A 19,183-nucleotide genomic window follows, 5' to 3' on the forward strand; every position below is an offset into this window, starting at 1 on the left:
GGAATTTGGTTGTAACTTTTAATTTCTTACATTTCAAAATAAAACACCACTGTCGCCTTCAAAATAATCTCCATTCACATTAATGCAATGCTCCAGCCGTGTCTCCCACTTCACAATTGCATCGAAAAACTCGCGCGTAATTATACCTTTAAAGGGCCGGATGCAATTTTTTTTTGCACCTTCTCTACGTTTGCAAACCACTGTCCCTTCAGCTGCTTCTTCAACTTGGGGAACAAGAAAAAGTCACATGGGGCCAGATCCAGCAAATAATTCGGATCGGGGAGGAGAGTCATCCCATTCTCCGTCAGAAACTGCGTGACGCGCAGGGCTGTGTGCACCATTTTGGCAGAGCCCCAAATCCTGGCTTATGATCCTCTGGCAGGGACCCCAGGAGACCCCCGTCAGATCAGCCACCTCTCCAATGCCCCGGCGTCGATCTGCCATCACAGCCGCTTCAATTTTCCCAACAATGTCGACTGTGCGGGAGGTGGAGGGTCGTCCTGATGTGGGCTGATCCTCAATGGACATCTGGCCCTTCTAAAACCGCCTGAACCACTCATGGACCTGAGTCTTCCCCAGAGCATCATCCTTGTAGGCTTACTGCAACAAGGTGAGTGTTTCTGCTGCTGTTTTTCCAAGCAAAAAGCAGAATTTAATTTTCGCCCGGCTCTGGCTTCCCAGTTAATGTTGCCATTGTGGAGAAATCACAGAGGGGGGCGGCACTCTGTTACTATAAATAGCAAGTGACAGGCGTCAGTGTCACTCTGGGATCTCAGATTTTTCACAGATATGCACGAGGCTTACCTATAACACATCTGACGGCCAAAAGTCGAAACTCATTATTATTAGTATTTTATGACCAAATTCCGGTTTCATTTGGGTCCACCCTCGTATTTGTATTATCTGTCTGTCTTATCTATCTATCATGGGTGAATGCAATCGAAAGCCCTCTCAAGTCTAGACCATGTTTCAAATGTTTATCAAGGAAAAGTGATATTGCTATTTTATCACCCAGCTCAACCTGGAGCTGAGCATTTGCATTTCTTGTGAATATTATTTTACCAATGTCAGCTGCAGATGTGATCGAAAGCGCAACCAGGGCCTCATTCTGCATAATGACATGCTGACTTGTTGCCATTGAGATAATGTGCCGAATCCCGTCTGCTTTGGCCACGGCACAGACTACTTCCTATAGCAAACAGAGAAGAAAATGGAATTAATGTGTAGTAAACTGAATCAGATATAAATTCAGTGCAAATACTGTAAAAGAAAACCTTAAGCTGAAAAGAAACTCACAGGATTGTGGCTGTTTGTGATGAAGGCAGCCAGGAGCCGAATGGCCTCTCCTTGAACTCCTGTATCTTTGGCTTGACACAAGTTCATGAGCTGAATGAGCAGCTCTTCGTCTGTACCGAGAACATATGCAGCTGGCTCTGACAGAGAGAACAGAGAGACAGGACAGCAAAGAAAAGTACAGTAATCAAAATTACCACATCCAAGAAATATATGCAATGGTGTGTAGAAAACATTTGCCAGACAACCTGAGAAGGGACTTCTAGCGTCTCATCCCTAACTCCTTCCCATTAGTTGATCTCTCTGAATTGCAATAAAACACTGAGCAACAGCATAGACCTCCACACACCTACAAAAGTCAAAACCATCAACTTCACTCGCTAAAATGTGGGGTAAAGTCCTTTGTACCTTGCCCATCCACAATCATGCGCAGTGTACCCAGAAGTTTGAACTGAAGTAGAGGCATGGTAGTCTGCAGCAGGCGTTTTACTCTTTCAGTCACTCCATCCCCAAACATCCGCACTTTGTTGACAGCTGAAAGACACACATCTTCATTAACACAATTCTAAGACCAATTTGGATTTAACTGCCATTGAATTCCGACAATCATATTGAAATAATTATTTATCTTGCACACTCAACCATATTTAGTATTTCTAGTATTCATTCAGATGTTAGATGCTCTCTAAAATTTTTAAAGGTCCAGATACAAAATGAATCATTTTGTAGATTACCGGGTATGGCGAGGTTTCTGAGTGCACTTAGTCCAGCATTTTGGACAGACAGGTCCCCTTCATCAACATGCTGTTCCAGCAAATTGAGGAGGTGAGGAACCACACCAAGGTCCAACATCTTCACACAATTAGTATCTGACAAAAACAAAGTATACAAACAAGGACATATAAGAGGCAGTTCTGACTTTTAACTGAAGCAGGATTGTCCAGCAGTGTCTATTTTTAGTTTCTTGTTGTTTTAACTGTCTTTCTTTAATCTTTTTTTTTTTTGACAGATTCTGTTCTACATAACTGTCAGCATATAATCAATTACATCACGTCCATGTGTTGCTTGCTTTGCAAGTCTTGTCTTCCAGTTTTCATTTGTTTTGCCCATTTTGTCCAGTTGTTGGGGAATTTATACTTTTGGAAATTAAGCATGAAAGTTATCCTTTCTGCTGCACAGTGGTGCAACGATTGGCACTCTTCCTTACAGCAAGAAGATTCTGGGTCCAAATACCAGCTGGGGTTTGGGGCATTTGTGTGTGGAGTTTGCATGTTCTTCTTGTATGTGTGAGTGGGTTCCCTCAAAGTACTCCGGCTTCCCCCCATTGTTGAAAAACATGCATGTCAGGTGTGCATGGTTGTTGGCGAAATGTCCAGGGTGGACTTTGCCCATAAGCAGCTGGGGTTGGTTCCAGCACCCGCAACCCTGAAAAGGACAAATTGGCTAAGGTAATTAATGAATGAGTTCTAGTACTTCTTGCAATGCTTAGCCCACCTACGGGCTTCGCTATTGGTACTCTCCCTGGCACCAGCCAGTCATTGAGACAGATCCGAAAACTGATGCGCCAATCCCGCACGCGTGCTGGCACACTGCCACACTGCCACTTCTTTCTCAGCCTTGAGACTGATCTGAAGCTCCTCAAGATTTCAAGACTTCAAGAAAAGAAGACATGTATAAGACAGCCTATGAAGAGTCACCATCCGGCGTTGGGCCATTCTCCTGCCGGGGCTGCGGCACGCCGCTTCACGAGCAAGAACGCCATGAGCGGAGCTTCACCTGCCTGGGCTGGCAGCATCAGCACCAGCGGGCTTCCTACCCTGCCTGCCTCGCCCTCCCGCTCGAAGAATCTGAGTGTTGAGTGGCGTTCATGGGTGCCGTTTCACTGGCTTCCGTTCCAGAAGAGACCGGCGAGGACCTCGCCGCCGTCCCTGCCCCTTTCACCGACTGGGCCGAGTCGGGCGGAGTTCTCCTAAGCTGTCGTGAATCCTCCGGCTCGGAGAAGTCTGCACGGCATGATGATTCCCTCTCCACGTTCTCCAGAGCCAGCCGTCTGAGTGCCCCCCGCGAGCCTGTGGAGCACCTCGCAGGGCTCTTCACCATCGCTGTGGACCGCACTGGCCTGGCACTCCCGCCGCAACCTCCGGAGCTGGTGCAGCGCGATTTCACACTCAGGCTGGCAACCCAATCGTGGGCTCGGTCCCGGCCTGCAGTGCTGTGTCCTGCCGTGCCATCATTCCAGGCCAACGTACAGAGGTGTACGCCGCTCACCGCCAAGGGCGCGGTGAAAGGCTACTGTGAGTACTGCTGTGGAAGGCTGGCCCCCTGTCTCCGGAGTCCTAGTGATAGAGGACTCCGTGAGGCTTTGCCTGTTACCCAACTCCACACCCTGGCGCAGTGGAAAGCCTTTGCTGCCGTCTGAAAGAGACAGGCACATGGCTGCCTCTCTGGACCGTGGTTATGCCAATGGCAATCAGGTGTTCACCTTAGCTAACAATATGACCTTTCTCTTAGGCTCCAATGATAAGCTCTGCCACGAACGGTCAGAGCTAGGGATGGGTACCTTTCACATCTGAATCGATACGATACCGATACTCGGTACCTGCGAATCGATACCGGTATTTTTCGGTACCTGTTTTCGATACTTTTTTTTGGGGGGGGGCGGGGGTATGCATTTGGTAATTAAAGTTATTTTGTATATTTAAAAAAATAGTCAAAACTTCAGAATTTTAAACATTTATGCTTCAATAACATCAACTGAAATAACTCCAACATAGAACTTGAGAAAAATGTGTGTGGGGATAAAGTAAATAGTTTAAATAAATAACAATAATAAATAACATAATAAGAATAGACTCAAAATAAATAGCTGTAAGAAATGTTTCACATTTGCACCTGCTGCCCATACAGTAACAAACAACTTTCAAAATAAATAACTGTATAAAATGTTTCACATTAGCAGCACCAGGCCCCTCTACAGTAAACAAACACTGAAAGGTATACCGGAGGATCAGAATTGTATGGTTCCAACTCGTGATTGGGCAGTCATAACGCCAATCAAAAGCCACGTGGGACCGCTTTTGCGTGATGACATATCATGTCGAGTCGCCGCCTCGATGCGCGCTCTTGTTTCGAGCCGCGCATGCGCAGAGCATTGTTTAGGAAGTGACATGCAGCGGGAGCGACCATCGCAGAAGCAGAAGCCGCAGAAGCGGCTTGTTCCTCCCGCGAACAACTCCGAACAGGGGCAGGGTGGCCCATATGTCTATGGGGTGGCCATCGGGAGGTTTCCCGAACGGCCGGTGTGTTCCAGGCCAGTGGGGTCTATTCCGGCCGGCAGCCACGAGCGTTCCCCCCCCCCCCCCCCCACCCCCCCGCTCTCACGGCCCGTGTGTGTGTCCGCTCTCCCAGTATGTTATATATTTGATCCCGGTCTGCGAGTCAAAATACTCCGAAGATTTTGGACCCACGTAACCATGTCACCGTGTCCTCCGCTCTTGCCGATGCATAATGTCAAGGTGCGTTCAGGGTCAAAAAAAAAAAGAAAAAGGTGCGTTCAGGTACCGAAATGTGGTACCGACGGATTTCACGTGAATCGATACTCGGTACTTAAGCGGGAATTCGGTCGGTACCAAAAAATTACCGAAATTCGGTACCCATCCCTAGTCAGAGCTATCACCGGAAGATGCCAAGGAGATCCAGAACATGGCCGAGGTCCTGATGCGGATGTGCTGCGCCACCGCCATCAACGGAGGTCGTGCCATGGCCAGCGCCCAGCTTGGTATGAGACATCTGTAACTTGGTCTCTCCTCCCTCGTGGAACGGGACTAGAGGGGTATCTTGGGGCTCCCCCTTTCTACCTCTTCCCTCTTCGGTCCAGACATTCAGGTGATCATCGAGCGCCTTGAGGCGGTGGCCCGAGGCTCACAGCAGCTCGCCCCCCACCTCCGGCCCCACCGCCTGCTGAATCTACTGCGCCGGCATCCTGTAGAGCGGAGGAGGTCTGCCCCCTGGGATCGCGCGGCACCTGGCCACAGTCACCCAGCTACCCGCTGTTCATCATCCTCCCGGGGCTCCAACCAGCCGAGACGGTCCCAGGCTACCAAGACACGGAGCACTCCGTCTACTCGCCCCTCTGCATCTGTTGTTAAAAGTGCTGTCATTAAAGCTCGTGTCCGGAGTTTCCGTTCGTCTCCAACGTATGTATCATTTTTCAACAGAGCTTAAATGTGTCAGTCTGGTTCGATACTATAATATAATATTAGCATAAAGAAATATAAAAATTTATTTATGAGCTCCGCCTTCGTCTCATAGACCCCCATGTTATCCGAAAAAGCGCCGGTCAGCGTCAGCCAATAGACTTCGAGCTTCCGCATTCTCATGTTGTCAATCAAAGTGTGGAGCAGCCAGAAAGCACGGCCGCTCGCCCAGCAGAGTTGAGTTAGCAACGCAGCAGCCGCCCCGCTTACCTCGGATATATCCATTATCTGCTGAACATCCACCGTAAACAGCTAAACATGTAGGATGCTGTAGGACTCAGAGGTTCTCATTTTCACCCGACAAATAATTCGCGTGCACAATTAAAGGGGCGTGGCTTGGTCGCTCATGAAAGCAGAGGGAGGGCGGAACCTCGAGACATTGGATTAAAAGAAAAACTCTCTCTTTCAAAACTCCGGACACGAGCTTTAAAGGCCGCCAGGCCTGTTGCATCATTAAGAGCATCAATCCTCCTTTTCTCACCGCGCTCGCATGACAGACACATGTCGAGCCCGGCAGAGTTTTCTCCCTCCCTCCCTCCCTCCCTCCACTGTCACATAAAGTGGAGTGTCAAGGTAAGTGATGGGCTGGCGGCAGCACCCTGAGATCCTGGCAAACAGCAGCCCCTCACCGCGGCCTCTTCTCCGCTGGCGCGCTCACTCCCGGCCGTTGCCGGACGCAGCGCTCCTGGGCCGCTCGTGCCGCTGTGACGGCAGTCAGGCCCCCCACTATGCCTAAAGAGCGTAAATGTTTGCTCAGCTCCTGCCTGCACGCCGCTTCCTCTCGAGAGGGCTGCGTTGCGCTCAGTGCCTGCGCCCCCACCCCCGCTTATATGCCGGCCCTCCCTCCTGCGGGGGCCCCTCGCCATGCGCCGCGGAGCATCAGGGCAGCCGGTGCAGCGGTGTTCGCAACCAGGCGCCCTGATGTTGACAATCTCCTGCGGGTTCAACGAGTTGTGCCCACGTCGCTGGGGCAAGCGGATCGCGGCAGCGAGCTGGGCCCACTCGCCCTCACGCTGGCCGGCCCTGTTTTGATGCACAAGAGGAGTGCCTCCGGTGATATGCCGTCGGCCCCTAAGCACCCCAGGCTGTCCTGCTGTGCAGGGCCTGATGTCTCTCTGCTCGCGCTGTCAGCCCACCACTCGGTGGGGAGCGCGAAACGTGCCCTTCCCATGCCCTCTTCTTCTTCTCCAGCCTCGCTTCCCGGAGGGAGTGCAGGGGCGCCGAGGTCATGCTGACTGGCGTCCCCCTCTGTCGAGCGCTCAGACGCCAGCACCATTGGCGGAGCTAGCGGCCTGAGGTGTCTCGGGACTGCGCTGACTTCGGCGGCAACAAAGTGCCGGTGCGCAGCCCCGAGGCGGCCCCCCCTCACCGCCCGATCCACAGCCCTTTCGTCAGGGGCCACCGGCCTCCCGGTGCCGGGAGGGAGGGCGGGCCTTCCTCAACCATGATCGTGGTACAGCCGCTGACGCTCCACTTCCAGACATGGTGTGTCATCACACTGGGTCCACTCTCACCCTGGCTGTCCAGGACGCTGAGATGTGGTTATGCTCTACAGTTCACGTGTCGCCCACCTCCTTTCAACGGGATCCTCTGCACGCGGCTCTCATGCCCCTCGGGGGCACCCGCTCTCGAGAAAGAGGTGTCCTCACTCCTACGCAAGGACGCGATAACGGAGTTGAGTGCGGAGGAGGCGCACTCGGGCTTCTACTGCCCTTATTTCTTGGTCCCCAAGAAGAAAGGTGGAATGAGACCCATTCTGGACCAGCGGGTCCTAAACGCTCATGTGGCCACCAGGAGGTTCCGCATGCTAATGGTCAGACACCTCCTGGAGAGCGTTCGCCCCGGGGACTGGATGACGTCAGTCGATTTCACTGATGCCTACTTTCACATCCCCATTCTGAGGAGGCACAGGAGCTTCCTCAGATTCGCCGTGGGAGATCGGTGTTTTCAAAACAACCGACTCCCCTTCGGCTACTCCCTCTCTCCACCTTCACCAAGTGTAACGAGGCGGCACTGGAGCCTCTCCGTCATCGTGGTCGGAGGGTCCTCACCTACATCAATGACTGGCTGATACTGGCGCCCTCTTACAAGGAGGCCGTGGAGCACACGGCCCTGGTCCTGCACCAAATAGAGCTTCTGGGGTTCGTGGTGAACTGGGACAAGAGCACACTCGTCCCAGCTCAACAGATGGCTTATCTAGGCTTGGAGCTGGACGCTCTCACCATGACGGCTTGCCTTTCCGAGGAGAGGCGAGCCTCTCTCCTGTCACTCCTGAGTTCCCTGATCGCGGTACCTGCGGTTCAGGTCCACCTGATCAGGACCGTCCTGGGGATGATGGCTGCAGCCCACCCTGTGGTTTGTTTGGGTCTTCTTCACATGCGTAGGCTCGAACGGTGGTTCAGTCGCCTCCGCCTTTCAGGGAAGCGGGACAGACTCAGGAAGGTCTTGGTCCCGCCCCAGGCATGAGAGGATCTCCTCTTCTGGCTGGATCCTGTTCTTCTCCAGAAAGGAGTTCCCATGTGCTGCGTGTTGCATCACGTTGAGCTGTTCACGGATGCGTCTCTCGAAGGATGGGGAGGCACCCTAGGTCTCGCGGTGGGCGGTGCCTGGGACTCCACGACCATTCACATCAATGTGCTGGAAATGAGCAGCGGATGCTGCTCCATTTCCAAGCCAGGCTGCGGGGCAGCCATGTGCTGGTCAGGTCAGACAACACCACGGTGGTGGCGTACCTGAACAAGCAGGGAGGGACGAGGTCTCCCTCCCTACATCACAAAGAGGCGAAGATCCTGTTGTGGGCGGAGTGGCACCTGTCCTCTCTGAGAGCTCGACACGTGCCCGGGGTTCTCAACGTCGGCGTGGACAGAATGTCCTGGGGAGGCCCACTCTGTGATGAGTGGAGCCTGTCGCCCCAAGTGGCAGCCCGACTCTGGCACAGGCCCCCCGCGGCAGACCTTTTCACCAGTGCAGAGAACGCACAGTGCCCACTTTGGTTCTTGCTCAGGTTGTCAGACGGACCCCCTCTCAGGGTAGATGCCTTCGCGCACAGGGTCTGGCCTTTGGGCCTCCTGTATGCATTTCCTCCGACCCGCTTCTTGACCCCTTTGATGGATGAGGGTGTAGGGCCTCCACGTGATAATGGTGGCCCCGGACACCCCGAGCGCCAGGTGGTTCCAGGACCTGGTTCAGTTGGCAGTCGGGGATCCTTGGCCGATCGCAAACGAGCCCAACTCCCTACTACAGGCAAGGGGCACCCTTCGGTCCCGCCCCCTCCTGGGCATGAGACTCTTGGCCTGGAGGCTGAGAGGGTGAGACTAGTTGGACTAGATATTCCCCCGGCTGTGGTGTCCACCATCCAAAGCGCCAGGGACCCCTCCACTGTCAAGGCTTACAGGTCTCGGTGGCACCTCTTCATGTTGTGGTGCTCGGAGAAGGGCTGAGACCTGGTCTCCTTCGCTATCGGCGGGGTGCTGGAATTTCTGCAGGCTTTGCTGGACAGCGGTCGTGCTACATCCACTGTCGCGGTGTTTGCATCGGCAATCTCGGCTTCGGCCATTTCTCGGCGGCTGGCTTTCGCACTACGGACCAGCTGTTTGTGCGGTTCGGGACCAGGGGGTGTAGAGCCTCGCTGTCCTCCCAGCGTCTCACCCACTGGGTTGGGGGCGCTATTGCGGCTGCCTATGAGGCACGGAACCGCCCACCGCCAGCGGTGATTCGCGCTCATTCTACACAGAGCTTTGCCGCTTCTGCGGCTCTGTGCAGATTTGTCACGGTGGGTGACATCTGCCAGGCTGCCTCTTGGGCCTCTGCGTCCACCTTTGTGCGATCATATCTGATGGATATGTGCACAGACTCTGTGGCCACGTCAGTTTTCAGCGAGAACAGGAGTTCTGTCGCTTAACTGCGTTGGTTCTTATCCAGACCGGCTACTGCTTCCCTGGGCGGATTCAGACCATGTGTGGTTCTGCTGCCTGCCGTAGTGACTCTGGTGTCCTGGCCGGTGTATGTGTGCCATTGTTACGGTGCTTATCGGACATGTCTGCGGTCGGCGCCTCAGTGCAAGGCTGCCTGCCGCCAGTGTCTTGGAGGTTTGGTGTGGCGGTACTGGGCATACAGCCTGCCTACTTCCTTTTCCGCACCAATCCTGTCAGCATTCCAGCTGGGAGTACATTTATCCCTACGGCCTCCGCCTTGGTTGTGCGCCAATAGCGAAGCCCGTAGGTGGGCTAAACATCACACGAAGTAGAATTAATAGTTACCTAACGTAACTTCAATTCTACGAGTGTATGCGTGCCCACCTACCTGCAAGCCCAGCTGTCCTGCTTCCGTTTCTCCTGGGCTGTTCAGAAGAAGGAAGTGGAGCGGGCGCACACTGATTATTTCCCCTTGGTGAGGGGCGTGGCAGTGTGCCAGTGCACGTGCGGGATTGGCGTGTCAGTTTTCAGATGTCTCAGTGATTGGCTGGCGCCAGGGAGTACCAATAGCGAAGCCTGTAGGTGGGCACGCGCACACACGTAGAACTGGAGTTATGTTAAGTAACCATTAATTATCATTTCCATCCTGCCCATGTCATTAGCAACATTCGTCAATGAATGAATGTATGGTTGAGTTCTCGGGAAGCAACCAACACCTCGTGACAGCCTTTTTAGATGCGCTCAAAAGGATACAAAATAAATAATTGTCTGATTTACTCATATCACAGGGGCTACAGATAGTGAGGATTTGTAGAGGCAAATCAATATTTAATACAATCTTGAGAGTCTTTTGAATTTTAATCCAGAGAGGCAGATGATGCAAAATGTGTTTTCAGCCTTGGTGTCATGAAAAAAATGCACTACACAAACATTTACAACCAAACAATCTCCTGATATTTGATTTTACAAAGGTCCAGGGAAAGTTACATGCTTCAGTCTGGTCTTCGCTTGACATTTTAATTTCCTTTTCCCACTTATTTTAAACATACTGCTCCTGATCATTAGCTGTTGGAAAGCAGGATGGTACCTGAGTGTGGACATGCCACTGCTCTTTCTACTGGCCATTGTAATTTTTATTATTAATTGTATGTTTTCTTGTGATAAACTTGTTTTTTCTGCTCATTTCTATAATTGGTACGCATCATTAAACATTAATGACAAGAGTAACTGTAAGAGAACTGGGACGGTTACTTGTCTTTCAGGACATGGTGAAGGACCCACTGCTGTCTTTCAGGCCATGGTGGAGGACTGGGTGCTGTGTTTCAGGACGTGGTGGACTGGTCGCTCTCTCTTCAGGACGTGATGGAGGACTAACTCCTGTGTGGAGAACTGGCTGGTGTCTCTAAAGATGTGGTGGAAGACAGCTGCTGTTCATAAAGACATGGTAGAGGAGTGGTTGCTGTCTCTCAAAACATGGTGAAGGACCCACTGCTGCTGTTTAAGCCATGGTGGAGGACTGCTGTTTTTCAGGATGTGGTGGAGGACTGACTCCTGTCTCTGATTATGTGTTGGAGGACTGCTGCTGTGTTTCAGGACGTGGTTCAGGACTGGCTGCTGTCTTTCAGGATGCGATGGAGGATAGACTTCTGTCTCTGAGGATGCGGTGCAGGACTGGCTGTTGTCTTCCAGGATGTGATGGAGGACTATCTCCTGTCTCTGAAGATGTGGTGGAGGACTGCTGCTGTGTTTCAGGATGTGATGGAGGACTGACTTCTGTCTCTGAGGATGCGGTGCAGGACTGGCTGCTGTCTTCCAGGATGTGATGGAGGACTATCTCCTGTCTCTGAAGATGTGGTGGAGGACTGCTGCTGTGTTTCAGGATGTGATGGAGGACAGACTGCTGCCCTTCAGGACAGAATCACATGCAGTCTGATGAACTTGCAGTCTTTTTCTTCTTTTGATATACAGATGATGATGTTTGATTATCCGAAATCAAGGAGACTGCTGACAAGAGCATAATGTCAACTCTTGTGGGGCCTGTGAATAAAATCCAGTTGTTCTAGATTTTGTAAAATGTATCCATTTGGAAAATGCTGGCAGGCCACTTTTCCCATCCTGAATATCTGCAGAATAATTTCAATCAAGTCATCTTGGGTAGGCTGAATTGGAGTTAATCATCTTCTTATAATTGATTTTCTTTCTTGCCAACAAAAGCATTTGCAGTAGTTTTATCTCTCCAAAAAAGGAGCATGACCCATGAACAAAAAAATCAAAGCTCAGGGGTATTTAAATGTTAAAAATTGTGCTCAATGAAGGCTGGATCCCCATTCAGAAAACTTACAACTTGGGACAGTCAAAGAAGATATGGTAATGGTTAGCAGTGGTCGAACCACATAGCCTTCAACATTGCATTGTTGCTAATTAACACTTTGCATGATATGGTGTCTTGAAGTAGTATCTAATAATATTCTTCCAGTGTGCTCTCTTCAGTCCATGGAGATGGATGTTGACCACTAGAACGACCATAGGCTGTTAGGTAATTTGGAATTACTTTAATTCAATTCTGAATTAGGTAATTCTGAATCAAACGGTTGTGTGAACGGTTCTGACTGGATAGCAGGCGGAAGTGGTGTATTTATATGGACCGGAAGTAAACAATCTCTGGTTCCTGCATTTTTTTTCCCTTTGTTTCTAGATTAACTTTAAAGTTACAGGTTTTAAAAGATCTGCATTTGTATGTTTCACTCCATTCATTCAATATCAGATTCAGATTCAGTTTCAGATTCAGAATATTTATTGTCATTGTCATAAAACAACGAAATTGCGTTTGGAGCATCCTTACCAAAGAAAAGAATTGGTGACATGCAAACTCCACAGTAATAAATATAAATGGCCCTGTGCAAAACCCCACAATAATAAAAATAAATAAATAAATACCATAAACAACCCAGTGCAAACAAAGACATAACCGCTGGGGACGGAGGTCACGGGAGAAGGAGTGGTGAACAGTGACATTCTGCAGCTATGCAACCAGTTCAGATTTATGAGTAAATGGTGGATGTGGTTATTGTCCGTAAGTGTGTGTGTGTGTGTGTGTGTGTGTGTGGGGGGGGGGGGGGGGGGGCAGAGAGGGGAGGGAGGCGGAGTTGAGCAGCCTCACAGCCTGTGGATACAGACTGTTGGCCAGTCTTGTGGTTCTGGCCTGTCTGGACCTGAACCTTCTCCCTGAGGGCAGCAGGTGGAGGAGGTGGTGAGCAGGATGGTGCTGGTCCACCATGATGTTGCTCGCTCTCCTCAAGCAGTGGGTGGAGTAGATGGTGCTGATCTCAGGGAGTGTGGTTCCAATGATTTTCTCTGCAGCATTCACCACCCACTGGAGAACATGTTGGTCGGCCTTAGTGCAGCTGGAAATCCACACCAAGAGCCCATCGGTCAGAACACTGTTGGTGGCACAGTTGTAAAAGTTCACCATCAAAGGTCTGGGGATACGAGTGCTCCTCAGCTTCCTCAGGTCATAGAGGCGTTGTTGTGCCTTGCCCACCACAGTGGCACCGTGGTCACTCCAGCACAGGTCCTCAGTCAGCGTCACTCCCAGGAATTTAAAACTTCTCACCCTCTCCACCACGTCGTTGCCTATGAAGAGCGGTTGGTGGTTGATACCTCTTTTCCTGCAGAAATCCACCACAATGTCCTTGGTCTTCTTGGTATTTAGAACCAGGTTATTGTTGAGACACCATGACTCCAGATGTTGCACCTCTCTCCTGTAGTTAGTCTCATCGTTGTTGGAAATAAGTCCGAGCACCGAGCATCATCGGCAAACTTGACGATGAGATTAGTCACTGAGGAGGCGGAGCAGTCGTGGGTGTATCGGGTGTAGAGCAGAGGGCTCAGAACACACCCTTGAGGGGCCCCGGTGTTAATGACAAGGGTGGAGGAGGAGTTTTTACCCATTCTGACCCTCTGTGTGTGGTTTGTTAGAAAGTCCACAATCCAGTTGCACAAAGTGGTATTTAGTCCCAGTTGGAGGAGTTTAGACCTAAGTTTGTACGGCTGGATGGTATTAAAGGCCGAACTGTAGTCTACAAAAAGGAGCCGTGCATAGGTGTTTTTATGCTCGAGGTGCTCCAGAAGTGCGTGCAGCACCGTGGCAATGGCGTCCTCTGTTGACCGGTTCTCTTTATATGCGAATTGGTGTGGGTCCAGTGATGGCGGCAAAGAGTTTTTAATGCGTTTGATAACCAGTCTCTCCAGGCATTTGGCAGGGATGGAGGTGAGAGCCACGGGTCTGTAGTCATTCAGACAGGTGACGTTGGACTATTTTGGGAGAGGGATGACTGTAGAGGACTTGAAACAGGCGGGAACCAATGAGCAGGACAGCGAGATGTTGAAGATGGAAGTGAAGATGTCGGCCAGCTCAGCAGCACAGTCTTTCAGCACCCGGCCCAGGACTCTGTCTGGACCGGCCGCCTTCCTGGTGTTGATATGGCGGAAGACACATCTCATCTCATACGTGCTCAGGACTGGAGTGGGGTCGGTCGAGGTGAGGAGGGGCGGGACAGGATCGGAGTTGTCCCTGTCAAAACGGGCATAGAAGAGGTTTAGGTCCTCAGTCAAAGCAGGACTGTCAACTGAGGGTGGTGGTGGTTTCCTTTTATAGTCCGTAATGGCCCCGATGCCCTCCCAGACCTGTCTCGGGCTCGTGGTGTTTTCGAACCTGGCCTCAATACGCCTCCGGTGGTGACGTTTGGCTGTATTGATGCCTCTCCTGAGATCAGCCCTGGCAGCCGTGTATGCCTCCTGGTCCCCAGAGTGGAATGCGACATCCCTAGCTCGAATAAGTTGTTTCACGTCGTGTGTCATCCAAGGTGGTGTATTTGGGAACACACGGAACTGACTCCAACGTGTAACATTATCCACACAGAAGCAGATGTAATCCAGAACAGTGGAGGTGTAACTGTCCAGTGCAACACGATTGTCGGTGCCCTGCCCTTTAAATGCATCCCAGTCTGTGTGGTGAAAACAGTCCTGGAGCATAGAGACAGCGTCCTCTGGCCATGTTCTCACTGTTTTCTCTGAGATCCCAGCGCTCTTGATCTTAGGTGTGTACCTTGGGTGTAGCAGAAGCGAGAGGTGGTCTGACAGACCCAGGTGGGGATAAACCTGGGTTCTGTATGCATCTGCTACATTAGTGTACACCTGGTCCAAAGTTCTATCTCCTCTGGTAGCACACTTCACATTTCGATGGAATTTGTGAAGCACTGATTTTAAGTCCGCGTGATTAAAGTCCCCTGCTGCAACAACAACACTGTCCGGATGAGCTGCCAGGCTGTTATTGATGCTGCTGCTCACTTGAGCTAACGCTAGCTTAGCATTAGAGTCCGGGGCGATGTATACAGCGCAGATGTAAACACAGGAGATTTCACGTGGAAGATAGAATGGACGACACTTTGACAGTAGCAGTTCTGATTTTTGATTCAGATTCAAAATGAAAATAAACCAGACACTATATTCGGAATTATAATACCGAATTGAGTTTTATTCGGAATAAAAGAAGAATTTAATTCTCATGAAAATGTGGCCAATGTCTCACCAGTTCTGGCGAAGGTGGCTATGGCGAGGGCTCCTGACAGCTGCAGCTGTGTGTTTGGGCTCTCCAACCAGGATAGGACGCCTTGATACACTACACCTGATCCTTCCCCAAAACAGCTCTGCATGGACTCATCTGATACACAAATACAAGTAGGAACATGCAATTGTAACATACATCACAGTAATTTGTCCTGTAAGCAGCGAGTGGAATTTTTCACATACAAGATTCTTTTCAGCTCCCATACTTTCCCGTTTGAATCTCTACCTCTTATCTGCTCAGTAAATGACACTAGTAAAAATTAGTAATCCAAGCCAGATATTTACCTAATGGAAAAATATAGCTCTGTTAATACTGTGAGGGATGATTTTCTGGTATTGGTTGATCTTATACCCCTTTCACACTGATGGACTGAGTCTGGCAAGGTCCATTGATTATTATCACGGTGGAAAGCAAAGTACAATGGCGTGAGATTTATGAACTCAGTTTGAAATGTCAGCCTGTGTGAAGACGTATGTACTTCGTACATATTTATACAAGATCACATGTAATACTACGTATTCATTGATGACGATCTGATGTGGCATTCAGGATGACTGTAACGACCACGGAGGACCCTACATGTTTCACCCAGCAGGGGTGATAAAATGTGTTCCTGTGCTGTCATTCTCATATGTAAAACTTGGGTCACTGTGGCTATTTTATCTGGGGCACGGGTTTGTGTTTGGAAACCATGACAGATGTAATTATCAGGACATTGGTACCGGGGCGGGGCAACTATTTAAGGTGAAGCAGCACACCTGCTAGAGGGGAATAACGTCACACGCCGTCCTGGAACTCACCTGCCGGAGGAGCGAGGCCGTGGGGCGTTTACCAGGGGGGATCGGCGCCACTGTGGAATATATAAGTTGGTGTTTTGGGATCTACTGGATTAAACCGTCATTTTTTCCAAGGAGCTACCGGGCTGGAGAGGAGGAGCTGTGGAGACCAGCGGACTGAGGTCTTGCCGGGGCGTGAGTAATTACCAGCAGCGGGCCACTCAGTCGGTCCCCACGAAAGGACGTGCGACCCGGATTTTGCGGGATGTTTGGGCTATAAAAGACAGGACTTTCTTGAGCCCTTTGTGTTTGTTTCTGGACTTTCCGCGTTGTGCGGCATTAGCTGTTGGGTTTATAGGAGGAGCGCTCGAGCTACGAGTACGAGTTTGCTTGTTTTCTGTTTGGGAGAGGTTTTTTTCTAGAATAAATGCTGCTTCATGTTACCAATCTTAAGTTTCTCTCCTGCCTGTTAATCACCCCTGCTGGTTGGTGTCTTCCGCCCGTGACCTCTTAATGCGTAGTGGCAAGATCGCCTTGGAAATAATCGGTGAATTGTTACATGACCTCTTTTTAGTTTTGCAGGAGGCAGCAACTCCAAAAACACACATCTTCTCCTGGGTACCTGCAGTCTGAGGGCAGCATGTAGTTGAGTTGTTAGCGCTCTTGCCTCAAAGCAATAAGGTCCGGGGTTCAATCCCCAGACCGTGCGGGCCTTTCAGTTTGCATCTCCCTCCCAGTGTCTGGATGGGTTTCCTCCATCAACTGATAACATGCACGATAGGTCAATCCTCCAGTCAGGTGTTTCTGACCATTAGCCTGGCTCTACATCTGGAGATGGGTCCCCGGGCGCTGCCCACTGCTCCTTACGGAATGCTTCAGCGGCATTGAAGGATGGGTTAAATGCAGAGAAAGAATTTTGTTTTACATTCACTGTATAATGACAAATAAAGTAACACTTCTTCTAAAACAGAAGTGCCCAGTCAGCGCAGTCTTTTTTCTTCTGGCAGAGCTTCCGCCTGCCAGCCGCACGTCAGTGAGACCACCCCATCTGCAAGGAACGACTCCTTTTGAGCACCAGCTGCCACTGTGCTTCTCTTCTCTCCTGCCACCTTCCCAAACCAGCTCCACAACCTCTACCCTGCATCTGAGCCTTAACCATGGCCCCCTACCACAGTCCGCCTGTTTGATTAAAAATTTATTGAAATAATTTCAGACAGTCTTGGAAAGCTTCAGTCTGTGGCCCATTGATTTCCCATCATTTTGCAATGCATTTCATGAAACCACGCACTAATCAATTTGCCTTTCGCAACAGTGTGTAGTCCATAGTGAAAGGGGGTACCACTGCACGTACAACCCCACAATATTGTGCAGATCAAGTGTAGTCAGAGGACCTTGGTGGATTCATTACTTTGGTGTGAGAGGCGTATTAGGTGATCCTAATTGGTGATCCTAATACTGAGTGAGACACTATGATCATTGTCTCACTGTGAAGACCACGATTACTCCCTGAATACTTTAATGAATGTTGACCTGCACTGTCAACTTAACTGATCTGAGCAACTGTTTTAAACTATATGTTGAAATGATTTTCCGGGATTATGGTCCGCACACATACATGCATACACAGATTCACAGACCGACAGACAGACAGACAGACACACAGACACACACACACACACGCACAGTCTCGTATTTCTATCCTCGTGGGGACCGTCCATTGACTCCCATTCATGTCTAGCCCCTAACCCTAACCCTAACCCACACCACAACAAAGCCTAACCCTAAAGAAATGTTTTTGCACTTTTACTTTTTTCAGTAACAACAACATGGTCAAGAAAACACTGTTTCTCCTACTGAGGACCGGAAAAAGGTCCCACAAGGCACGTCGTTCCACGTTTTGCTATCCTTGTGGGGACATTTGGCCCCGACAAGGATAGAAATACGAGAACACACACACACACACACACACACACACACACACACACACACACACACACACAGGTTGGGTATGGCTATTCTTGTGGGGACCTTCCATTGACTCCCATTCATGTCTAACTCCTGACCCTGACCCTAACCCAGACCAAAACACAGCCTAACCCCAAAGAAATGTTTTTGCACTTTTGCTTTTTTTCAGCAACAACAACATGGCCAAGAAAACACTGTTTCCCCTCATGGGGACCCAAGAAATGTCCCCACAAATGACATTGTGCCTGGTTTTCCTGTGGTTGTGGGGACATTTTGTCCCCACAACCATAGGAAAACCCGGACCACGCACACGCACACACACACACACACACACACACACACACACACACACACACACACACACATAGGTCACCTACCTCCTGAAAGCAGCGACACTATGAGGTTGGAGGCAATCTTGATGCTGCAGAGATCATGAGGATCACAGCTTTTATCCAGGTCTTGAATCATCTCTGACAAAGCCTTGGGGACTCGAGACTCTGAAATCTGCAGTTTCAGAGTTTCTGGTGATGAAGAAAAGTTAGTCCCATGTTATGTGCTCAATATTAATCCTTAAATATTTGCAGCTGTAAATTAATGTTTCCAGATAATTTCAGTTTGTATTTGTAAATCAAATTTTGACATCACACAAAAAATCTGTACAAAATATCCAAGATTGTGAATGCACTGCATATAAAATGATCTGTGTGGTTGTAAAAAAGATTTGCATTTGTGGAAAGAAAAAATTAATTTGCAAACATCCTCTTCACAGACATAAAGCGGACTCAAAACTCAAATGCAGGCTGCACCAGTGAGAGTAGAAACTCCTTTATGGAAAAAGCAGGACGCATGCAGAAGCAGGGCTTCAATGCACCAGGAAGGGGGAGGAGAAGAAAAATGATTGGGTAATGTGATGGTTGAATTATTGAAGGATTGAGGTTAGAGATCCAGGGACAAGGGCTGTTTCTCAATTCTTAGTATGCAAGTGTGTACCTGTGAACTTGGTGAGACCATACTTGTCAGTGATACTTCCGAGTACAGACTTGCTGCTAGACGAGAACGCATTGAGTTGTACACTTGGAACACTAGCATACTTGATGACGGCATTGCATACTTGATGACATTGTGTATTTACAACACCAATACATCTATTTGTTTTCATATAATCCAAATATTAATACAGAGCAACATCAGATAAGTGTGTATAGCGGGGCCAGTGATCAGGAAGTATTTGTGGAAGAGCGTAATTGTCTTGGAATGATTTCACATTACAAGTAACAAACATTTTCCAAAACCTTGAAAAAAGGTTTACATAACAATACAGGATGATCAAGACTGTAGAAAAATGTGGCA

The 19,183-nt window shown here is 49.7% G+C and overlaps 1 protein-coding gene across 1 annotated transcript in view; it reads right to left on the bottom strand.

Moving 5' to 3' along the window:
• Positions 1 to 19,183, bottom strand: part of LOC115399841 (rap1 GTPase-GDP dissociation stimulator 1) — a 63,640-nt gene that overhangs the window by 7,583 nt on the left and 36,874 nt on the right. Inside the window, exons 6-11 of the mRNA XM_030107423.1 lie at positions 18,211 to 18,354; positions 15,054 to 15,185; positions 2,028 to 2,162; positions 1,702 to 1,827; positions 1,297 to 1,433; positions 1,063 to 1,189 (exon numbers count right to left, since the gene is read on the bottom strand). Coding sequence (XP_029963283.1) covers positions 1,063 to 1,189; positions 1,297 to 1,433; positions 1,702 to 1,827; positions 2,028 to 2,162; positions 15,054 to 15,185; positions 18,211 to 18,354 — 801 coding nt within the window. The remainder of the gene's footprint in view (positions 1 to 1,062; positions 1,190 to 1,296; positions 1,434 to 1,701; positions 1,828 to 2,027; positions 2,163 to 15,053; positions 15,186 to 18,210; positions 18,355 to 19,183) is intronic.

The sequence above is a fragment of the Salarias fasciatus genome, chromosome 13 (assembly GCF_902148845.1).
Source record: "Salarias fasciatus chromosome 13, fSalaFa1.1, whole genome shotgun sequence".
NCBI lineage: Eukaryota > Metazoa > Chordata > Actinopteri > Blenniiformes > Blenniidae > Salarias > Salarias fasciatus.